This window comes from Haliotis rubra, unplaced genomic scaffold, assembly GCF_003918875.1.
Source record: "Haliotis rubra isolate DU_JTF1 unplaced genomic scaffold, ASM391887v1 Scf77, whole genome shotgun sequence".
In the NCBI taxonomy this organism is placed as follows: Eukaryota; Metazoa; Mollusca; class Gastropoda; order Lepetellida; family Haliotidae; genus Haliotis; species Haliotis rubra.
The window spans coordinates 1-22,005 of record NW_025767490.1 but is presented as its reverse complement, the minus strand read 5'-3'; the positions used below and the strand labels follow the sequence as shown (position 1 = coordinate 22,005).

General features: G+C 39.3%; 1 protein-coding gene across 2 annotated transcripts; it reads right to left on the bottom strand.

The window, feature by feature from the left end:
* Positions 1 to 3,120: 3,120 nt before the first annotated feature.
* On the bottom strand, positions 3,121 to 10,209 carry LOC124260561. Of its 2 annotated transcripts, XM_046694884.1 has the most exons (7): positions 10,052 to 10,209; positions 7,738 to 7,803; positions 7,361 to 7,438; positions 6,480 to 6,548; positions 5,447 to 5,751; positions 4,773 to 4,877; positions 3,121 to 3,666 (listed from the first exon to the last, which is right to left on the bottom strand). In XM_046694884.1, exons 1-7 carry the CDS (start codon positions 10,089 to 10,091, stop codon positions 3,136 to 3,138), a joined length of 1,194 nt encoding a protein of 397 aa, XP_046550840.1. In that variant the 5' UTR covers positions 10,092 to 10,209; the 3' UTR covers positions 3,121 to 3,135. The 2 variants fall into 2 exon arrangements, with proteins under 2 accessions (XP_046550840.1, XP_046550841.1); XM_046694885.1 differs by lacking the exons at positions 7,361 to 7,438; positions 7,738 to 7,803; positions 10,052 to 10,209 and having other exon boundaries at positions 5,447 to 5,774.
* Between the last annotated feature and the right edge of the window lie 11,796 nt (positions 10,210 to 22,005).

Here is a 22,005-nt window from a genome sequence, read left to right as displayed (position 1 = left end):
ACATGAACCAAAGCGTCCTGAGCACCTTCCACTAATTGGGATCACTTTAAAATCATTACGGGTGTTGCTAGAGCATTTGCTAAAAACCTGTTGAGTGTATTTCTGAGTGGTTGAGTAGAGTAGGTGATGTCATGCAGAATTCACAAACTGAAAAAGAGGAAACAGAATTGGAATAAACCTATTCTGTCCCAGCCAGCTGTCATTCAAAATCGGGCGGCCCTTATGAAAAGTTTTTAGCTGTTCCCGCTGAAAAGACCTCGGCCAACAAAGTGATTATATGTACGTATCACTCATTAAGCATCTGAACTTGGAATGTCCCTCGTAATCCCAGCATGTTAACCGAAGAAGCACTCTGCGCAAACCACTCAGTTTATATCATGAAACCTACCATCTTCTAGCATGCCTTTGTGAGGCAAGATGCAAATCACCGTAGACCATTAACTTTGACAATCATCTTGCATCGCACAGTTCTTAGTATCACACAGTTGTTAGTGTTTGTTTCTAGCCGGATGTTTTGTTTGAAAATGAAAATCGTACACATGCAAATTTCACGTCATACACCAATCATCTCTCAAGAGCGATTACTGTACAAACAACTATGGTCATAAGGAAGTGCAAGTGGCGATGCACTCTCCCAACATTCATTATTATCATATCAACATTGACTTCAATCGTAAAATAAAGTTGAAGTTTCCCTACTTTTTTGACACAGCAATATTCCAGCAATATGGAGGCGGTCTGTAAATAATCGTGTGTGGACCAGATAATCCAGTGATCAACATTATGAACATTCGTGATGAGATACGATGACATGTCAGCAAGCCTGATCACCCGATCACTAGTCTGCCTCAGTCCCCGAACCACATTATTTTCCCTAAAACCTAGCCCTCCCTGCAATGCTAAAAGCCCTGAATGAAGCAAGACTAGATTTCCACAGGTTCAGGTGCCTGAATCTCCCAACTCACTGAGGCTCCTTTTCAATTTAAATGTGTTTATTTGTTACTATCAAAATCATATATATTCAGGGACTAAGCGTTAGTCTACCAGATCCCGTTAGTCGCGTCTTACGACAAGCATCGGTTACTGAAGACCATTTCTAACCAGGATCTTCACGGGTTTCACTCAAATGGAAAAAACCCATCATCTTCCCGTTGTGCTCAAGTATCAACATTGTCGATCGCCACTAGATTTTACACGTTTTGGCTGAGTATAACAAGTGTTTTTGTACAGTTCTTCAAGGTACCGATGTCCGCTTTCCTTCTATCTTGATATGAGTGCGTGTTTAAATGTTGGGAACTGAATAGTGTCGCTGTGTTCCTTCTGATTAATGTCTGAAGATTCATACCATGTGTGGACTGTGAATGTGTTAATTTGCGTAGGCATAAGATCCTTTAACGAATTCCATATTTATATCAGCAATGAAGACGATAAGTTCATTTAGGAATCAATTTGATTGTTTGTATATGCAGTACAGCACTTTGATGCCTTCAAATCCGTACTATATCCGGCCTCAATGTCTTTGAAGCACTATATTCCTTAACATAACACTGAAGTTAAAATAATGTAAAATATCCTTTATTCAGTAGTCCATTGCATTTGTTTGTTTGTTGTTTAACGCCGCACGAAGCAATATTCCAGCTATATGGCATCACCAACTATGAAGGATCTTTTTAATAATATAAGTTCTCATTTAATTATTGCATTTTTAAAAGAATTAGATTTGTTAAATGATTTGTAAATAGATAAATATTTTATTATTGGTAGCTTAGTAAATGAGATTGTTAGTGGCTCTACCCTCAAAGGGGGTTAAAGTATTGTAAAATTATTGTCCTCCTGAGAGGGTACGTAGGTCCCAAAGCATTCTAGGTAGATTTAAACCTAATGTTATTCTTAATCGTAGCATATATGTTCTTTTAATTTACGGCTAGATTGTCAAACATTGCCGACAGCTGAAGGGATGATGTAAATCCAACCAGGGTCCATGCAGGTAGCAAAAGTAATGTAAGTCCCCATGGTCCCTAGTATGGTGATCTACCTTCAGTTGTTGGCGATCTATAGCCCATTTTATACCGTGTTGTCCTAATTTGAAATCCAATTTTAGAGAGAGTTGTTAGTTTTATTCCTTGATACTGTGATATTCTAGTTGATTTTACTGTCCTTCGTCGGCAGGTTTTTGTAATTTATATGCCGCCGTGATGTTGCTGGAATATTGCTAAAAGCGGCATAAAACTACACTCAGTCAGTCAGTATAATTTATATGTATTTAAGGTGAATTCACAACTTGTTTACAGTTACGATATGGCTGAAATATTGCCGATGTGACTTAAAATCTTAACTCACTCACTCCAGCTATATGGCGGAAGTCCATTACAACATGTGGAATATCACGTGGTCTTTTAATGTTGCATTTTACAAACAAATAAATTTCAACTGCTAGTTCCATATAGCTAGTTGTACAAAACACAGCCGATATCGGAGACAGTCAATATCATACACAAGATCACATACTGCACCAATAGCCAGTTGTACACAACACAGCCGACATCGGAGACAGTCAGTATTATACACAAGATCACATACTGCACCAATAGCCAGTTGTACACAACACAGCCGACATCGGAGACAGTCAGTATTATACACAAGATCACATACTGCACCAATAGCCAGTTATACACAACACAGCCGATATAGGTGACAGCTAATAGCATACACAAGATCACATACTGCACCAATAGCCAGTTGTACACAACACAGCCGATATCGGAGACAGTCAATATCATACACAAGATGAATTACTACTGCATCTATAGCCAGTTGTACACAACACAGCCGACATCGGAGACAGTCAAAATCATACACAAGATCACATACTGCACCCATAGTTGTACACAACACAGCCGACATCGGAGACAGTCAATATCATACACAAGATCAAATACTACTGCATCTATAGCCTCTTATACACAACACAACATACATCGCAGACAGTCAATATTATATACACAAAATCATACACTGCACCTCTGGCCAGTTATACACCGAACACCATACTGCGGAAGTAGCCAATTATTTGGGTAGCCTAATTTGTTAGACTAATTGTTCTTGCGAAGTGTCCTTGTAAACGTATATGTTCATCTATAAGCTTGTCCTTGTTTTATTGTACAGTTCTTCAAGGTACCGATGCCCGCTTTCCTTCGATCTTGATATGCGGGCGTATTTACCTTTTGGGGCCAGAATTGTCGCTATGTTCCTTCTGAATAATTTCAGGAGAATCAGACCAATAGTTGACTGGTCATAACGATGACATTTCCCATATTTCCGTGTATGGGTGGGGCACCGGAAGAGTTTTTCTGCTCCGTAATGACACATACAATTCGGATCCACCGCACATGCTACCCAAGGGTCCATGATAAGTTTTCGCACAAATGGTTGATTATGAAGAAGTATGAAGTTTGCCTCATTTTCTTGGTACATGGAGTAGTGACATGGATCACTATTGAAGTAGGAAAACAAATGCATCGAGGTGTGCTGAGCAAATGGGAATTTTTCGGTGGACATTATAACTCCTGTCAACTTAAGTCTCTGGAACATTGCTTGTGTATTATTTGTCGTGAACAGAACAGACGAATCCATCCAAATGACATGTTCTGCTGAGTCAAAATGAGCCTGAAAAGACAAAGAAATTAACTCATCAAGTTAAGGGTCCCTTCATAATTTATGGTGTGTGTGTGTGTGTGTGTGTGTGTGATGATATATATGGAGGAGTATGTACAATGTGAATGACCCCCCTAAAATTCATGTGCGCAGTAAGTCCCCCAATGTCATGTACAAAATCCATGACGCCCCCTCCCCTTTCGATAATTGTTAAGCATACTGACAAAATATGTACAAAATTGCTGACACCCCCACCTGTGTACAAACTTGATTTCAACCCCCACCCCCACCCCACACACACACACTTCTCCCAAGAACAAAATGGTTGACCCCCCTTAAAGTCCCAATACCCCCTAGCCATAAGTTATGAACGGTCCCTAACACCTACATTTGAACTAATGGTGAACGGTAATTTTCCTCGTCCACTTGTATATGCACTTTCTCAATGGGAAAAAAGCATGCCCATTTCGCAAAGATTTAACCATAATATGACAATATACAAGGATGATGTATAGACTAGAAAACACCCCAAAACAGTTACATCTGCATATTACAGTATCTGAGCTGAACATATTTAAAAGAAAAAACGGTTCGTTAATTATAATCATAAAAAGTGAGGAGGAGCCAAGAGACATTCTTCATTTTGAAATACAGACATGCCACAGATTATAGACATGCCACAGATTGTAGACTTGCTACACATTCTAGACATGCCACAGATTCTAGACTTGCTACACATTCTAGACATGCCACACATTCTAGACTTGCTACACATTCTAGACATGCCACACATTCTAGACTTGCCACACATTCTAGGCATGCCACACATTCTAGACTTGCCATACATTCTAGACTTGCCACACATTCTAGACATGCCACACATTCTAGACTTGCCACACATTCTAGACTTGCATAGGCTTTCTTGGATATACTTTCTTCAGGATCTGTATGACAGACTAGGGAAACATTACAGGACCTGTCAAAATGTGGTTTTCATTTAAATCAAATCCGATCCTGGTCTTCCGATTGATATCAAATATATCATATATATATCAAATAAACGCAACAAAAGTGTGAGAATATGATGAGAATTGATGAGTGGATATGGTTATACTTACTTGTAGTATCAGCGGCTTCCATGTATAACACCGCAGGTTGGCAAACCGGTGTGGCAGACGATGAAAAGGGAATTTTATCACCTCTGCCTTGCTGAAGTTTTGCAGCTACAAGACAATGTACAGTGGTAATTATACATACAAATCGGTGTGTATGATGTAGTGACTCGCAAATGATCCTAACTTTGAAGGTAAAAGAATGTTCTCAGGGGACAGAAACAAACCAGGCTACCTATGGTTTGTTTGAACATCCGTGCGTCGTTTTACATTAACTGGGTTTGAATTGGTTTTTAGCAACACATGCTTGTCGCAAGAGGCGACTGTCGGGATCGGATGGTCAGGTTCGCTGACTTTGATTGTCATCGTATCCCACATGCTTAACCCACTGCGTAGATCGATGATCATGTGGTTGATCACTGGATTATCTGGTCCTGACTCGGTTATTTGCATAGCACAACCGCCATATAGCTGAAATATTGCTGAATGCGGCGTAAAACTAAACTCATTCATAAATGCTTACAGCAATGGTCGTGATCTCCATTAATAAACTGTCTGGTCCAAAACAATACTTCCAGACGGCCGTCATACAGCTGGAATATTGCCGAGTAAAGCCATAAGCAACATCTAAACGAAAGCCTATTGAAAATGGCCTACATATGAATTACGGTTAAACTCACAAGTTCAACTTGATTCTTCTTTAACCCCATGTCGTAATAATAGAATGAGTAGTTCTTCAAACTGGGCAGAATGTTGTTGCTCAGTGTTTCTATCATGGCTTGAGACTCAGTGAAGTGATTTGCTGAAGCCGCCGTCAGGAACACATACTTCACTTTAACAGATGGAGCTCCAAACATGTCCTTCAACATCTCCAGGGCACCATCCTTGATTTTCGTCAATGGCGTAAGGATACTTTTAATATTATCCATGCTGTCAGCAGCCGGAAGCGATGTAGAACACCTTCCTGTGTCGTCACATAACTGTGCTGTAGTGTAGAACATGGAGTCACTGAATTAGGGAATCAAAATGTATATGCTGATGTCAGCATTATTTCAGTGATAATGTTACTCAAACATTATGTATTCATATTCATAATATATAAATCCTGTAGATAATGTGCTATAAAGTATCCACTAAATTAATTATATCACAGGTCATTGCCTGCAACAAGTTTTAGAAAATAAATGATCAGATTATTACACGACGTCACAAAGTATCCAGGCGCAAGATGTATTCAAAATATATGGGCTATAGTATAATATAGTTCATGTTTAAGACATGAGAGAATTGTTAATATTGTGGATATGGTTCTGTCGTCGTTATTTTGTACACATATCCGGATGAGTGAGTGAGTATGGTTTTACGTCGATTTTCGCAATGTTCCAGGAATATCACTGCAGGGGACACAAGAAATGGGCTTCACCCACTGTACCACTATGGGAAATCGAACCCGGGTCCTCGGCGTGACGAGCGAACGATTTAACCACTAGACTACCCCTATATCTAGATGAAGTCAGGTTCGAAGTGGTGTATTCAAACACTGATACTGGTTCAGCGCTCTCCATCACTGACGCAATGTGGCAAACCACAGCAGACTTGTTTCAATTTGTTATCTTTTTATAATCCTAGTATGTACACTTGTGGACACAGTGCGTACATATGTCTATTACTGTAGCATTTACAATAAAACTGATAGAGAAAGCTGTGACTTACGTCCTTTTTCACGTCCGGTACAGTTGGAAATGGGATCCAGTTGAGCCCATAACTTGTGTTTCTTCAAGGCTGCAAATGACAAATACCTCACTGATTCTTGTATGATATATAAAATCTTGCGGCCCCTAATAGGGAAGATGAAAAAATGAAAAAAAGACACAAAGTGTGATGTCAATAAAGGACCGGATGGTCCACTGGAGTAAGATCATGAAACTAAGCACATCAAAAGCTTGTACATGTTGACTCACATGCAAACTGTGCCGCAAGTAGGGTTGCGCAACAAAGAGAAACTTACCAGTCTTCGTATATGCGAGCGAAGTTGTCACTGGTTTCTAGATGTACGGATCTAAAATCTCAGAATTGCAAAGCTAAGGGCTCGCCTTGTCAGCAAAATTATCAAACTTAACATCTCTCATCAGTATCACAATCTAACACATTATCTACCGGAGCAATACCCTGACTAGGACCCTGAAACTTCTTTCATGATACTTTCTAATTATATTGACAAAATTACCAATATTTTGACGAATGTCTGGTGTCACTGACTTACTGATCAATACCATATGACCCATGGTACTTACCACGTTATGAGTGAGTGAGTGATTTGAGTGTTACGCCGCGCACAGCAATATTCCAGCTATATGGCGACGGTCTGTAAATCATCAAATCTGGACCACACAATCCAGCCAACAACATGAGCATCGGTCTTTTGGTATATTGCAATTAGGATACGACGACACGTGTGAACAAAGTCAGCGGGCCCATCCCATTAGTCGCATCATTCGGGTCTTTTGGGTTGCTGAAGACCAATTCTAACCCGGGTCCTCGCGGGTATTTATGTGGCAGTATCTCCCCATGTTCGTGAGATGAGATGCACATACCGGCTATCTTTTGTTGAAATATAGTATTCGACATCTTGAGATTGTCTGCGAAGAAAGTGGAAGACACCAGATGCTTTTCTGAAATAAGATGTCAATATATTAATTTTAATTTTATTTCAATAGAGACATTAAATGGAATACAGGATATTTTCTCTGTTACTTGATGTATTGTACGCATGTACAAGTTCCAATTATACTTACAATATAGGATGTCATGTTTAAGGTATCAGAATATTAAACATATAATATATTTCAAAAGAAAATATAATTTTGTTAATACACATCACACAACAGTTTGTGCATGATGCAACTGTTCGATTCATTACAATTCAAATTAATCCTTTGTACAAAAATAACATGTGAGTCATAATAATTACCTTGCATGGACAACAAACGAGATTCTTCCTTCACGGTGTCACGGTGAGTCGCCGGTTCACATATCCCTAGCAATAATACAATAGCATAATACATTCAGTACAATATCCGTTAAGAGGTCCAACAATTTGTCAAGAGGAGGGGACTCTTGGAAAACAATATTTCTAACTGGAATTGAAAATTATATATTATACCTAAATCACAAAAATCGCGTGCAGTGAGTCACATAAGCACACGGATATTACTATAACAGAAAATGGAAAGTTTGCGTAATCTACAACACTCTAAGTACAATACAAAGCCTCATAAACGATCACGCACACAGTAAGGACCCTCACCTATCTCATTACAAACACTAACAGGTGAAATTCCTTTAGAACTAAGACGGGAAGGATTAACCAAAAACCTCTGGCTATCAACCCAAACATAACCCACCATCAAACTACTCATAAATACCAACATGAGCACCAAAGCGTCAAGCTTATGCACGCACAAAAACCATTTCTATCCCCAATATCGCAAAGCGTAATGAACTTCATAACTGAACACATCTAAAATCAGCTAAAACAAAACACCAATTCATCCACCATATTCACAACTAAACTAATAATTCCTAATATAAATACAAAACCCACCGGTGGAACAATTAACAAACAAACCCAAAACACAACACTTGTTTGCATGCAGGAACACTGGCCGAATTGGTGTCACATTTACATAGACAAAATGCATGGGTTTAGGCATCGACACACAACAACCCTCTCAATCATAGACAACCATTCAATATTCAGGAAGGAAGTAATGGGCATAGTAACATCGATCCAAGAACCGCTCGCCAAATAACACAATATAATTATCATTCAAACAGATTATCTCAATGGGTTCAACAAAACCAAAAAAAACTACCATAGATCTAAAAATACTGACAGGGAGATACCCAAATTACAAACAGGTCGCACAAATAAATTCGACCCTACGTAGAATAACAAAGATGGGAGAAAATGCACATAGTGCAACGTAACAGCCAAACATAAGGTAGAGAGTTTTTATAGATGTCCAACTTCTTGGGGAACACAACCTTTCGGAGTATATCCTTACTACATCATCGCCTGATCCTCATAATAAAGAAGTTGACATCCATAAAAAAACTCTCTTCCTTATGTGTATCATTTCTAAATGTCATTCAAAGGCGTAACACCCAAACATGTCCAACTACACATACCACAAGCAACACAGAATGGTGCCCCAAACTGTTTTGCTGGACATAAACACAAACGTATCATTACAAACACTCCTAAATTCACTAAATATCGCCCAAACCTTTAATGTCTTTGGTATATTTCAAAACTGGATATTGTCATGCATATCCCACAAGTACCAATATAAAAAAACCCATCAAAATCACATAACCTTAAATAAGAGAAACAAAATCCAAATACCAACCTAACCACCCAGTACTTCCGCTTCTCCCCATGGCAATTTCCTACCAATATAGATATGCAACCCAAACGCCCCCTTCAGCAATGTAATGTCTTTCAGTGGAACTCTTTCGATAGTATCATGTCGGAAAGCACACATAAAATCTCCAAATCATCATCATAAGTTAAATCATTTAGCGAGCAAGTCGTGGCACAGAAATCAGCAACGTAAGCGAACCATGCTCAATCTGTTGTAGCAGTATGCTAGGCTCTGGTCGTCAGTCAATACTGAGTCTAAGGACGTGCAACAGACAGGCGACGTTGTAGAATGCCCAAGGTTTGAGCTGCGCGAATGACGTTACAAGATGACGTACAAACCAGGTTTGCCATGACTGCGACAGATTTGTGACTGCAACCTCCAGTTCGGAGGAACATCAGAAATCGACTGCAGACCGCAGACAGACGACCATACATAGGATCCAATTCCAACATATTCAACGTCTGGTCAGCAGAAATGCCAAATTCAACCAGGAGAAGTGAAACAGGTTTGTCTCACTACGTTTCTGACATGCAACGTCCTACGTAACGCCGGTGTTGATTGTCATGGACTGGCCCTCTTGTTCCCAAGACTTGAACCCGATCGAACACATTTGGGATGAGCCGGGTAGACGAGTGTATATGAATCAACACTAGGTCTTGCACGAATTTGGAAAAGAGCTCGTTTCCATATTTCAGCGTATGTGTTGTTCCTTCGAGGATATCCCAGATCATGGGTCTATTTTCATAACAATAATCTACTTCCATCGCAGGATTCACTTTGGCAACTGTCAAATTTTCACTTTGGTTGAATGTACATGTGTGTTTACTAATTGATGTCAGTACATAAGGGAACACTTACCACGAAGTATCTTTCCCCTTGAGGTCGTGAAGACATTCATATACTGGTACAAGGAAACTCCACAGAACGCGACGACAACGAACACTGAAATACAGATAGTGATAGTTCATTTGACACAACACTGAAATCACACTGAATTTGTTTACCTTCCCTGCTCTTAATTTCTTTTTTTAATTGTTATTATTATTTTTAAACATGCATTTACCCGACCTTATGCTATTTTATCACGCTCTCTGTACAAATATCTAATATTTCTTGCACACTTGAACCCGTGAAGATCTTTCGGAAAAGAAAAAATCAACACTTTTCCTATCTCATGGCGATCCATGTACCTGTTATCAGACTAGCACAAGCCATATGGAATGTGAGGTTCCATTTAACTTTATCTGAGTGATGTTTGATTGGGCGAGGCGTTTGAACTGCCACCCAATCACAACGCACTCCTGCTGACAAGCAGTACACTTCTAAAACGTAAATGCGGTTATATAGGGATTGCCTGTATTTATTTTTGTTGACCGCGAAATCTCTGTGCTCTCCATACTATTGTGATAAAATATTGTGATCATCATACTGACTCCTGGAAATGTATGGAGTGCAGCAGGATATTACACAGTGTGTCCCCAGCCCACAATCTGGAAAGGACCCGGCTCAAAATATACAGAACAGCGGATAAAACACTAGTACACGGATCACAAGGTCAGGTCAGTTGTTCAGACCCCAATGTCAATAATAGCTGGATTAGGACCTTGTTTGATCAAATGAAACATCTTACGGGAATGGTTCATGTTGTACAAGAACGAATGCATCATATTGAAGGTTTCGATAAAAAAACTCATTAGCATTGACAATAAACTCACTTCACTCGAGGTTACACTCAAAGAGACAACTCAACGAGTTGACAGACTCGATGCCTGTGTTAGAAACACAAGCAAATGTAATGAGCTGGTTAGGGAAAACAATAACCTTAAACAGCGTTGAGAACCATAGTGGTGAAGAACGGGATAGATTATCTAGAGACATTGAAGAGGCGTACTATGAGATAGATTCTATTCAGGTGGAGCAGAGAGATATGAAAGAAGCCGTGCTGGATATTAAAGTGCGCTCAATGAGAGATAATCTTCTCTTCCACGGAATCCCTGAAATGTCAGGAGAAAAACCACGCGAAGTTGTCCAGAACTTCGTGAAGAAGAATCTCAAGTATGAGTTGATGTTCAACTTGTGAGCGCCCACAGAACAGGACCACGCCAATCTAACAGACCCCGTACACTTGTTGCAAAATTTGCAACTCGGATGAACGTTGGCAAGTTTTAACTAGCACCCGGGCACTCAGAGACACACTTTATGGAATTAGTGAGCAATTTCCCCCTGAAATCGTTAGTAGGCGTAAGGAACTTCTTCCTCTGTTTAAAGAGGCACGGTGTCGAGGTTGCAAAGCTAACCTAACTGTTGATAAACTGTACATCGATGGCAGACGGTGTTATCCGGGAGACGATCTGTTCGGGGATAGTCGCCCAACCAACAGAAACACATACGCCAACGCCGTGAGATATACACAACCAAACAAGATCCGCAAGGTAAACGAGAATGATGATCAACATGACTATAGCTGTGTGACGAACGTCAGTCAAGGTAAACGAGAATGATGATCAACATGACTATAGCTGTGTGACGAACGTCAGTCAAGGTAAACGAGAATGGTATAGCTTTCACTCACAGTGAAACCAACAAAACACAAACTCAAGCGGAACACAATGACGATCTCAATCTTCTATATCTCAATGTTTGTGGACTGAAAACAAGATTGATTGTTCCAGAATTTGTAAACTCATAAGTGAGTACAGTATTCTGTGTCTCGTTGAAACCAAACTAGACGACTTTGATTCTATTGATATACCAGGCTATGATATATTCTACAACAACGGAACCCCTGTTACGAACAAACGATCGGGTGGTATACTTGTTGCAATCAGAACCGACATTAGCAAATATTTTAAACTGGTTGAACTTAAATCGGATTATGTGCTTATCTTTGAAACCTCAAGTGATTAAATTCACTTTAAATGTCAAAATATCTCCAACGACTGTGTTTATATTGGAGTTACCTATATACCCCCTGAGGGTTCTAGGTATTATGACGATGATACATTCCCGGAGCTAAACAATGTTTTATCTGACATATGTGAAAGTTTGTTCCTAATCGGGGATATAAATGCTCGTACGGGAATATTGGAAGATTATGTATCATGTGACAATGATATTGTAAATGAGGAAATGCTTCCATTAGAATTGTGTGATTTTATGAATGATGTCGATAAACTACAATCATACGGTATCCCAATCCATAGATGTAATGAAGACAAGGGTAGAGTAAATTCACATGGTTATAAATTCCTAGACTTTTGTAAAAATAACAATTTGTATATTCTTAATGGTGGGATTGGAGAGGATAAAGGGATAGGTAGAGTTACATGTAAAGGTGTAAGCGTGGTTGATTACGCCATAGCAAGCGCAGTTATTTGCCACGCTGTCGCTGGTTTTAAAGTGCACGAGTTTGAACCATTGTTTTCTGATATTCACTCACCAGTTTCTGTATCCTTTTATACAAAGCCTTTTGTTGTGAATAGTAATACCACTCCCACTGTACATAATGAAACTCCCGAGATCAGGAGAAAGCACGTGCGAATGAGTACGTTGAAGCTGTTGGTAACTCAGATTTAGTTATACAATCTATTGTCAATGTTCTTAATGAGGGTTCTGATGACCCACTCCATGTAATCACTCCTGTTAATAATGCCATAAGCAATGTGCTTGTCTCTACAGCAGGTAAGCTTTTTGGCTTTAAATGCAAAAATCAATCGCTTCGACATCCCTTAAAAAATCGCACTAATCAACCTTGGTTTGGCAAACAATGCAAAATTTCACGGGGAAAATACTTCGAAGCAAAAAGGATATACCAAAATTGTAAATCATCCCAGAACAAATCTCGATTGCAAAATGCCAATAAACATTACAAAAAAATGTCTATAGTTTTCTAATAAACATACTAAATCCATCCAGGATAAACTATCACAACTTCGGAAAAATGATTCACGTTCCTTATGGAAAATACTAAAAAATGTAAAGCAGAAACGGGCTCAGAACATTCTCCACAAATTGATTATTTTTTTTATTTTTTAAATCGCAAAATGAAGAGCTACCTGTCGAACATAATTATTATGATTATCTTCCCCACGTCGACACTGGAAATAGCACTATACTAAACTCTGAAATTACTAATGATGAAATAGTATCACGTGTGAAAATCTTAGAAATAGTAAAGCCCCTGGAATTGATTATGTGGTAAATGAATATATCTCTACTACGATTGATATATTCTTAGATATTTTTGTTACTTTTAAACATTGTACTTGACACTGGTATCTTCCCAGATAAGTGGCTAACTGGTATCATCAAACCAATTTATAAAAATAAAGGCGATCCTAAAAACCCTGAAAATTATATAATTTCTTTTTATGTAAACTAGGTGTCCGCCAAGGAGAGAACTTGTCTCCAGTTTTGTTTTCATTATTTCTTAATGATCTTGAAGATGCTTTAGCTTCAGATTCATGCTGTGGTTTACAACTTAAACCCGGTGATTTCCACAACCGCTTAGATACGCTCATTACACTTTTTGCCTTGCTATATGCTGATACCGTCCTTATGTCCTCTGATCCTTGAGATTTGCAAAATATATTACATTCTTTTCATAATTATTGTAAAAAATGGAAACTTAAAATTAACACATCCAAAAGAAGTTTCAATATTGGAGATACTATCCTGGAAAATGTAGATTATTATCCGTATCTTGGCATTACACTACAAAAGAATAGTAAATTTACTAAAACCAAACGTATACTGGTGGAAAAGGCAACAATAGCAATGTTCTTTGTATTACGCCAAGGCAGAAAATTTAAACTTTCTATTGATTGTCATTTGAAATTGTTTGATTGTATGGTCACCCCGATTCTTCTATATGGATGTGAGGTCTGGGGTTTGAAAATACTTCTTTTGCTTTGAAAGTGTCCATCTAGACTTTCTCAAATATTTAGTATAGCTCAGAAAAGTACAACTAACTTTATGTTATATGGCGAGTTTGGTAGATTCCCTCTGTAAATGTTATCAAAAAGCAGAATTGTATATTTTTGTACGGAAGCGTAGTAGGGCCACGGCAAGGTGAAAGATTTTTGGGGGTCACTATCTCCTACGTAGACTGAACATCTCCTACGTAGGGACTTAGTATCTCCTACGTAGGACTTAATATATCCTTTTAAGGATGGTTATTAAGATGAGAAATGTTTTGGCTATGCAGGACGTTAGATAGTCGAAATGTTATTCAGTGAATATTCATGACACTAACGCAGTGTTACTGTACAGTGTTATTGTGTGTGTATTACGTTAGGGTGACGTGGACCCTGTTCTAATTGCAGTTATGGAGGTTGGGTATGGTTATGTATAATCTATCATACATACATCTATTCACACACACAATACACACACACACACACACACACACACACACACAGACAGAGAGAGGTGGTTCGGGTGAGGCTTGTGATATGAAACTCGGGTTATAACACGACCTCCGCAAGTTGTTGTTTGTCTTGATGGGGGTAGGTTGGATCGGATGCAACGCTCGTTTGCGGTTTTATTCGTAAATGTTTACAGGTTGACTTGCCTGGGGTGGACAAGTGTTGAGTGCGGCGTAAAACAATACGAAATTCAAAAAGGCAAAGAATTGTCATTATAGTTATTTGTATAAATATAAGGGGATACGTACACATAGATTGCCACCTATAGTCTAAGACACGTCTGTACACGCAGATTATGATTCATGTGCAACGACCTCTGGAAATATCCAACGCATAATAGTAAATCGCAACAAAGTGCAACATATAACAGTGAACTAACTGCAACGCGTAATAGTAGAGCAAACTGAACGCAAGGCAGTAAAGCATATAACAGTCGGTCCAACACAGTAATGTGCAACAATTAGTTGAACACATGACTCTAATAGTGAAGAAAACAGTAGACTCTAATAGTAAATGAAACACATGATAGTAGACTCTAACAGTAAATGAAACACATAACTGTAGACTATAATAGTGAATGAAACGAATGACTGTAGACTCTCACAGTGACTAAAACAGTGAAACAGGAGATTCTGTGCGTCTGGGGGATTTAAGTAGACCGTTTCAGATTAATCTATATAAATGTATATCGATCATCTCCTACAGGAAATATTAAGTCCCACGTAGGAGATACTAAGTCCAACGTAGGAGATATTAAGTCCTACGTAGGAGATACTAAGTCCTACGTAGGGAGATATTAAGTCTCCTACGTAGGAGATATTAAGTCCTACGTAGGAGATACTTAGTCCTACGTAGGAGATATTAAGTCTGCTACGTAGGAGATACTAAGTCCTACGTAGGAGATATTAAGTCCTACGTAGGAGATACTAAGTCCTACGTAGGAGATATTAAGTCCTACGTAGGAGATACCCACTTAGGAGATACTAACTCCTACGTAGGAGATACTAAGTCCTACGTAGGAGATATTAAGTCCTACGTAGGAGATATTAAGTCCTACGTAGGAGATATTAAGTCCTACGTAGGAGATACTAAAGTCCTTCGTAGGAGATAGTAAGTACTACGTAGGAGATAGTAATACCAAAAACATTTCACTGTGGGCCTACTACACTTCCGTAAGATCATGCACATGTTGTCAGGGTGTGGTGTGCCATTGGGTGACCAATGGAGCTATACACCAATGTGAATAGCTTGAATCAGTCACGTGACCAGTTGAGAACCTATCACAAGTTATAACGTTATATTTTTCCATATTAGACTGTTAAACGACACATGACAGAGAACACTTTCCTTTGTCAGCTGCAGATGACTAACCCTAACACTCGTATGTAGATATTGTTGGAAAGAAAGAGAGAGAGAGAGAGAGTCTGAGTAAAAATGTCTAGAAATTACATTCATTTTATAAATTCACTAAAAACCAGATCGTGCATATTTTATAAAGTTCCAAAGTGCATAAAAATATGATAATGAATAAATTATTCTAGGATCACAAGACAAAAATATAAAGAGGACATTGACTTCGTCGTTTTCGTCCTTTTATAACACTTTTAACACTGGCAGATATAGTTAAACTTCAAAATGTTTTCATTTGTTATCATAATAAGTTAATAACGAAGATGAAAATATCAATGAGTAAAGAGATGACTACATTTTCCATTTAATTCCAAAACGAAACTGTATTTTATCTTTGTAATTATATGCCCTTTACTACCAAGTGCCCTTGCGGGTTGCGCAACCCAGTCAAGATCTCTGGGGTATCATCCGGGTAGTTGCTGGAAAAAGCAATAACAAAAGCATCAACGAGTCCCGGGAATTGTTCTAGATCACTGTCCCTTTAAGGATTCAATGAAATGAAACGTCTACTAAAACGCACTATATTAAAGGTAACTTACCTCATTTACCAGCCTTTGTTCTCTAATTAAGCTTAATTACGCTGTTATAGTCAGTGGCAGAAACTTGAATAACACGTTCATAATGTTATAAATACGCAAAAGCCGTGAGACGTCACAATCACTCCTCTAAACATCAGGCATATGTGTGCTGAGCGAGAAAGGCGCACTGAGATTACTCACTTCCGATCCAGGCGTCGAAACGGAACATTCCACATAAACAAACCAGGATAAGATCGGACCTACAATACTGGATACGTGAGCACGGAACTACAGGGATTATTGTCTATAAAACACATCGAGCACGGCACTTAAAAACGCAACTAACATTGGTAAGTAAAACAAAATTTGTAAAGATTTCATGTGTTTATCGGATGTCTACAAAAATAATTTATAGGCTTGAAATGCTTAGGTATTCTCCTAAATTAGAATTTCTCCTCAGGGCGAGTCGTGTTGGGAGATCTCACAGACTTGCAGAGGAGGTGTTAATATAGGTGAAGGTCAAATGTTTCGATGAGGGCTAGGCATAAGTATAAGTGATAGGTGATAGGTGGTGTCCTTGGGGATGGGACCAGAGAAGCGTTTAAGTCTGAGGTCACTGTCTATATCGAATGGGATTTGATCCAACACATATACAGTAGGCGAACATACATGAATGACTGGAGAGGGTCGGCTGTAATTTTGCTCTATATGGACCTCATTTACATATTTCCATTCCGTCACGTCCAACGCGTTTTTGTATGACAGCCTTTATGACACAAACTGACAACACTTGTGTATTCAGTTGAAATGGTCTATTTTATCGAAGCATGTCAAGGCGGTGGTGCGTTATGCAGCTACAGTTGTGAACAACAGGTGTAGGATTACGCCGCCTTGAGGACGACCCCAGCTCTTTCTATACCTAGATTAGGTAATCAGGTTTAGTACCGATTTTGACAGTCCCAAGTTTGACAATGAAATTTCACACTTCTATAATTGCTCTAGCCAGTTGTCCCAATTTTGACAATGAGCTTACCGGTCGTCCCAACTTTGACAGTCCTCGGCTCACACATGTTAATTAATCCCTGATTAGCCAGTGATTGTGGGAGCTACTGTAACAGGCAGCTTCGGATACGACTAAACACTACGACTAAAACAAGCTAGTTATCCCAGTTTAGGCAGTGGTCATTCTGTTAGTCCCAGTTAGTCCCAGTTTTGACAGCGAAACATCACGCTCTAACTAGTCTGTGACCAAGACGCTGTCAAAAATGGGATACTACCGGTAATCTTATACGGATCACTGTCTCATACGTTACATTAATTCCGAAAAATCCATGTCAAGCATAAACATTTGATCTGTGATTGGTTTCTATATCATGTTCGGTGAAAAGTAGCATTTCTGATTATTGGCGTTATAACGATAGTTGCTAAAAGTTCATTACGTTTTCTGTTTTCAACTAATTATTATTGTTAAAGACACTTTTATGCTATTCTGTTGTCAACAAATTATTAGTGTTTAAGGCACCTTTATGCATTTCTGTTTTTAATCTAATTATTTTTTGTTGAAGACACTTAATGCATTTCTAATAATTTGTTATGTCATGCTATGGGTTATGGTTATGATTTATTAAAGCGAACTTTTCTCAGCCTAAATACGTTTTTGTATGTTTTAATTATTATACTTAGATCAGAAAAACTAAGAAAAAGAAAGCCAGTAGTCATCCGCTTGAAAATCTCAGACACCTTTCTTTCCAATATAATGCATATACATTTTCTTGAAGGTTCAGAAACCGTGAAGATCCGGCTTTGAATTCTTGTCTTAAGAGGCGACTAACGGGATCAGGGAGTCAGGCTCGCTGACTTGAGTTGACACATGTCATCGTATCCCAATTGGGTACATCGATGCTCATGATATTGCTCACTGGATTGCCTTGTGCGGACCCAATTATTTACAGACCGCCGCCATAGCCGGAATATTGCTAAATGCGGCGTTAAACAACAACAGAAAAATGAAAGTTTTCGATTTGATATTTCATTTTGGCCCAGCACGACACTATAATTACCCCTGTCCTTTTGGAACCTGCTTACAATAGTGGATGCTGAGATGTCTGCTGTTGAATATGTTCGTCAATTTTGCATTGGAAACGTGAAGATAGGTTCATGTCGTGTCCGAGGGATACAACGCTACAGAGCAAGCTGTTGTGTCTTAAAACACTACGACACCTGTATCCCTCAGTTTTATTGTCAGTGTCACTGCCCAAGAACATCAGCTCGAAAATGACCACAAATCGTTAAATCCTTTTCCATATTCTCTTGAAGTCTTCACCAGGAGCAGATGTAGGGAACAATTCCGATCATCATCAGTATGTGAATCGGACTTGCTATCATATACGGGATGACACCAGGTGTCTGTAAAAGAGCGAGGGTATCGCCGGTATCACTCTCAATATGTACCAGTACCTATCCCGAGTATGTGGTAGAAAGGCAGCCTTTCACCTTATGTATGGAGGGGCGGTGGGGTAGCCTCGTGGTTAAAGCGCTGGCCTCGTCACGCCGAAGACCCGGGTTCGATTCCCCCACATGGGCACAATGTGTGACGCTCATTTCTGGTGTCCCCGCCACCGTGATATTACTGGAAATATTGCTAAAAGCGGCGTAAAACTAAACTCACTCAGTCAGACTTATGTATGTCTACGTCAAGAACAAACAGACAAACAAACAGACATTAAGAGTCACATTCCCATAATTGTTAGCCGAACCTCGGGTCACATTAGAAGGAGACTGATTCTGGCTCCTGCTTATGCATACATATACTAGGCCCTCTCTGCAATAAATGACCAGCCACCTGACCTGACAATTCTACCTTTAGAATAATCTGTCCCATACTGCAAAATAATGTCCAGAGTCCAGCTATCGCTGTTGTAGCCCATAATGAAGCAAGTCTAGAATTTCTGCAAACTCGGGAATCTCAATTGGGCTTCGCTCTTCAATTTAAGGAACTGATTCTGTCCATCAATGCAGGCTATAATTTAAGTGACCAAGAGTTCGTCCTCACTGGTGAACAATGGAAAAAATTCTCCTATCTCAAATCGCAGTTCCTTTTCAATATAATTAACAGTCGTTTGTTCCCATCAAATTAAATATTTCCAGAGGCTTCTCCCGACAGTCTAGCTCAGAATATCATGTTTAGCTCTGGGCCTTTGTCGGTTGTATGCGCAGTGGTATGGTGTCACAAATTTCAGGTAACAGGGTGGTATACAGGTAACAAACTTTGAGATAATGACGGGTTGGTATATTACAGGTAACAAACTTGAATAATGACAGGTTGGTATACAGGTAACAAACTTCAGATAATGACAGGTTGGTATGGCAAGTAACAAACTTCAGATAATGACAGATTGGTATACAGGTAACAAACTTCAGATAATGACAGGTTGGTATACAGGTAACAAACTTCAGACAATGACAGGGTGGTATTCAGGAGTAACAGGGTGGTATACAGGTAACAAACTTCAGCCTATGACAGGTGGTATTCCAGGTAAGAAACTTCAGACAATGACAGTGGGTGGTATTCAGGTAACAAACTTTAGACAAATGACAGGGAGTGTATACAGGTAACAAAACTTCAGACAATGACATGGAGGTATACAGGTAACAAACCCCTCAGACAATGACAGGTTGGTATTCAGGTAACAGGGTGGTATACAGGTAACAAACTTCAGACAATGATAGGGTTGGTATTCAGGTAACAGGGTGGTATACAGGTAACAAACTTTAGATAATGACAGGTTGGTATACAGGTAACAAACTTCAGACAATGACAGGGAGGTATTCAGGTAATAAACCTCAGACAATGACAGGGGAGGTATACAGGTAACAAACTTCAGACAATGACAGGTTGGTATTCGTAAGTAACAAACTTCAGACAATGACGAGGTGGTATTCCAGGTATCAGGGTGGTATACAGGTAACAAACTCTCAGCCTATGACAGGGTGGGTGGGGATTCAGGTAACAAACTGAAGTGACAATGACAGAGAGGTATACAGGTAACAAACTGAAGACAATGACAGGGAGGTATTCAGGTAACAAACCTCAGACAATGACAGGGAGGTATCCTCCAGGTAACAAACTTCAGAGAATGACAGGGAGGTATACAGGTAACAAACCCTCAGACAATGACAGGAAGGTATTCAGGTAACAAACTTCAGACAATGACAGGGAGGTATTCAGGTAACAAACCTCAGACAATGAGAGGGGAGGTATTCAGGTAACAAACCCTCAGACAATGACAGGAAGGTATTCAATTGTAACAAACTTCAGGCAATGACAGGGAGGTATTCAGGTAAACAAACTTCAGACAATGACAGGGGAGGTATTCAGGTAACAAACTTCAGACAATGACAGGGAGATGTTCAGGTAACAAACTTCAGACAATGACAGGGAGGTATCATTCAGGTAACAGACTTCAGACAAATGACAGGGAGGTATTCAGGTAATAAACCCCAGACAATGACAGGAAGTATACAGGTAACAAACTTCAGACAATGACAGGTTGGTATTCAGGTAACAAACTCTCAGACAATGACAGGGTGGTATTCAAGGTATCAGGGTGGTATTACAGGTAACAAACTTCAGCCCTATGACAGGGTGGTGGTATTCAGGTAACAAACTTCAGACAATGACAGAGGAGGTATACAGGTAACAAACTCTCAGACAATGACAGGGAGGTATTCAGGTAACAAACTTACAGGCTGACAATGACAGTGAGGTATTCATGTAACAAACTTCAGAGAATGACAGGGGAGGTATACAGGTAACAAACCTCATGACAATGACAGGATGGTATTCAGGTAACAAACTTCAGACAATGACTGAGGGAGGTATTCAGGTAACAAACCTCCGTCACAATGAGGGAGGTAGTACAGGGTGGGGTGGTGGTTGGGATAGGAGTTGTTAAGTGGGTTAAGAAGGTATCGCCCTCAGGCTTGTTACTTTCAGGGGTTATGAAACGGCCTTTTGAGACATCGCACAATAGATTTTGACCAAAGCCTCTCACCTCTATTAACAAGGGGATACCTTTAGGGTCATCAGAAAATAGCTCAACTTTGCATATATGGATGGGACACCGACATTTCTCTTCAAACAAAATTCAAATAAAAATATATATTCGAGACAGATGACGTGTAATTTCCACGAAGATAGTCGCTTTCTACTCAAAAGATGTAATATTGTTTAACGAACTCGGGTAACTCAACCACTGGTTGCCTCGAAACATTAATTACAACCCTGCTTTAAAAAGAACATGTGCTGAAATTAAATTCCACTTATAACACCAATTGTGTGTCATATGGTTAAAGTCGATGTTCGGGTTCGAAACTCAACATTTTTAATATATGTGAAATCCCTCACTGGTGTCTTAATTTTGCTGAATTTTTATAAGATCGGCGAAAACATCTGGCA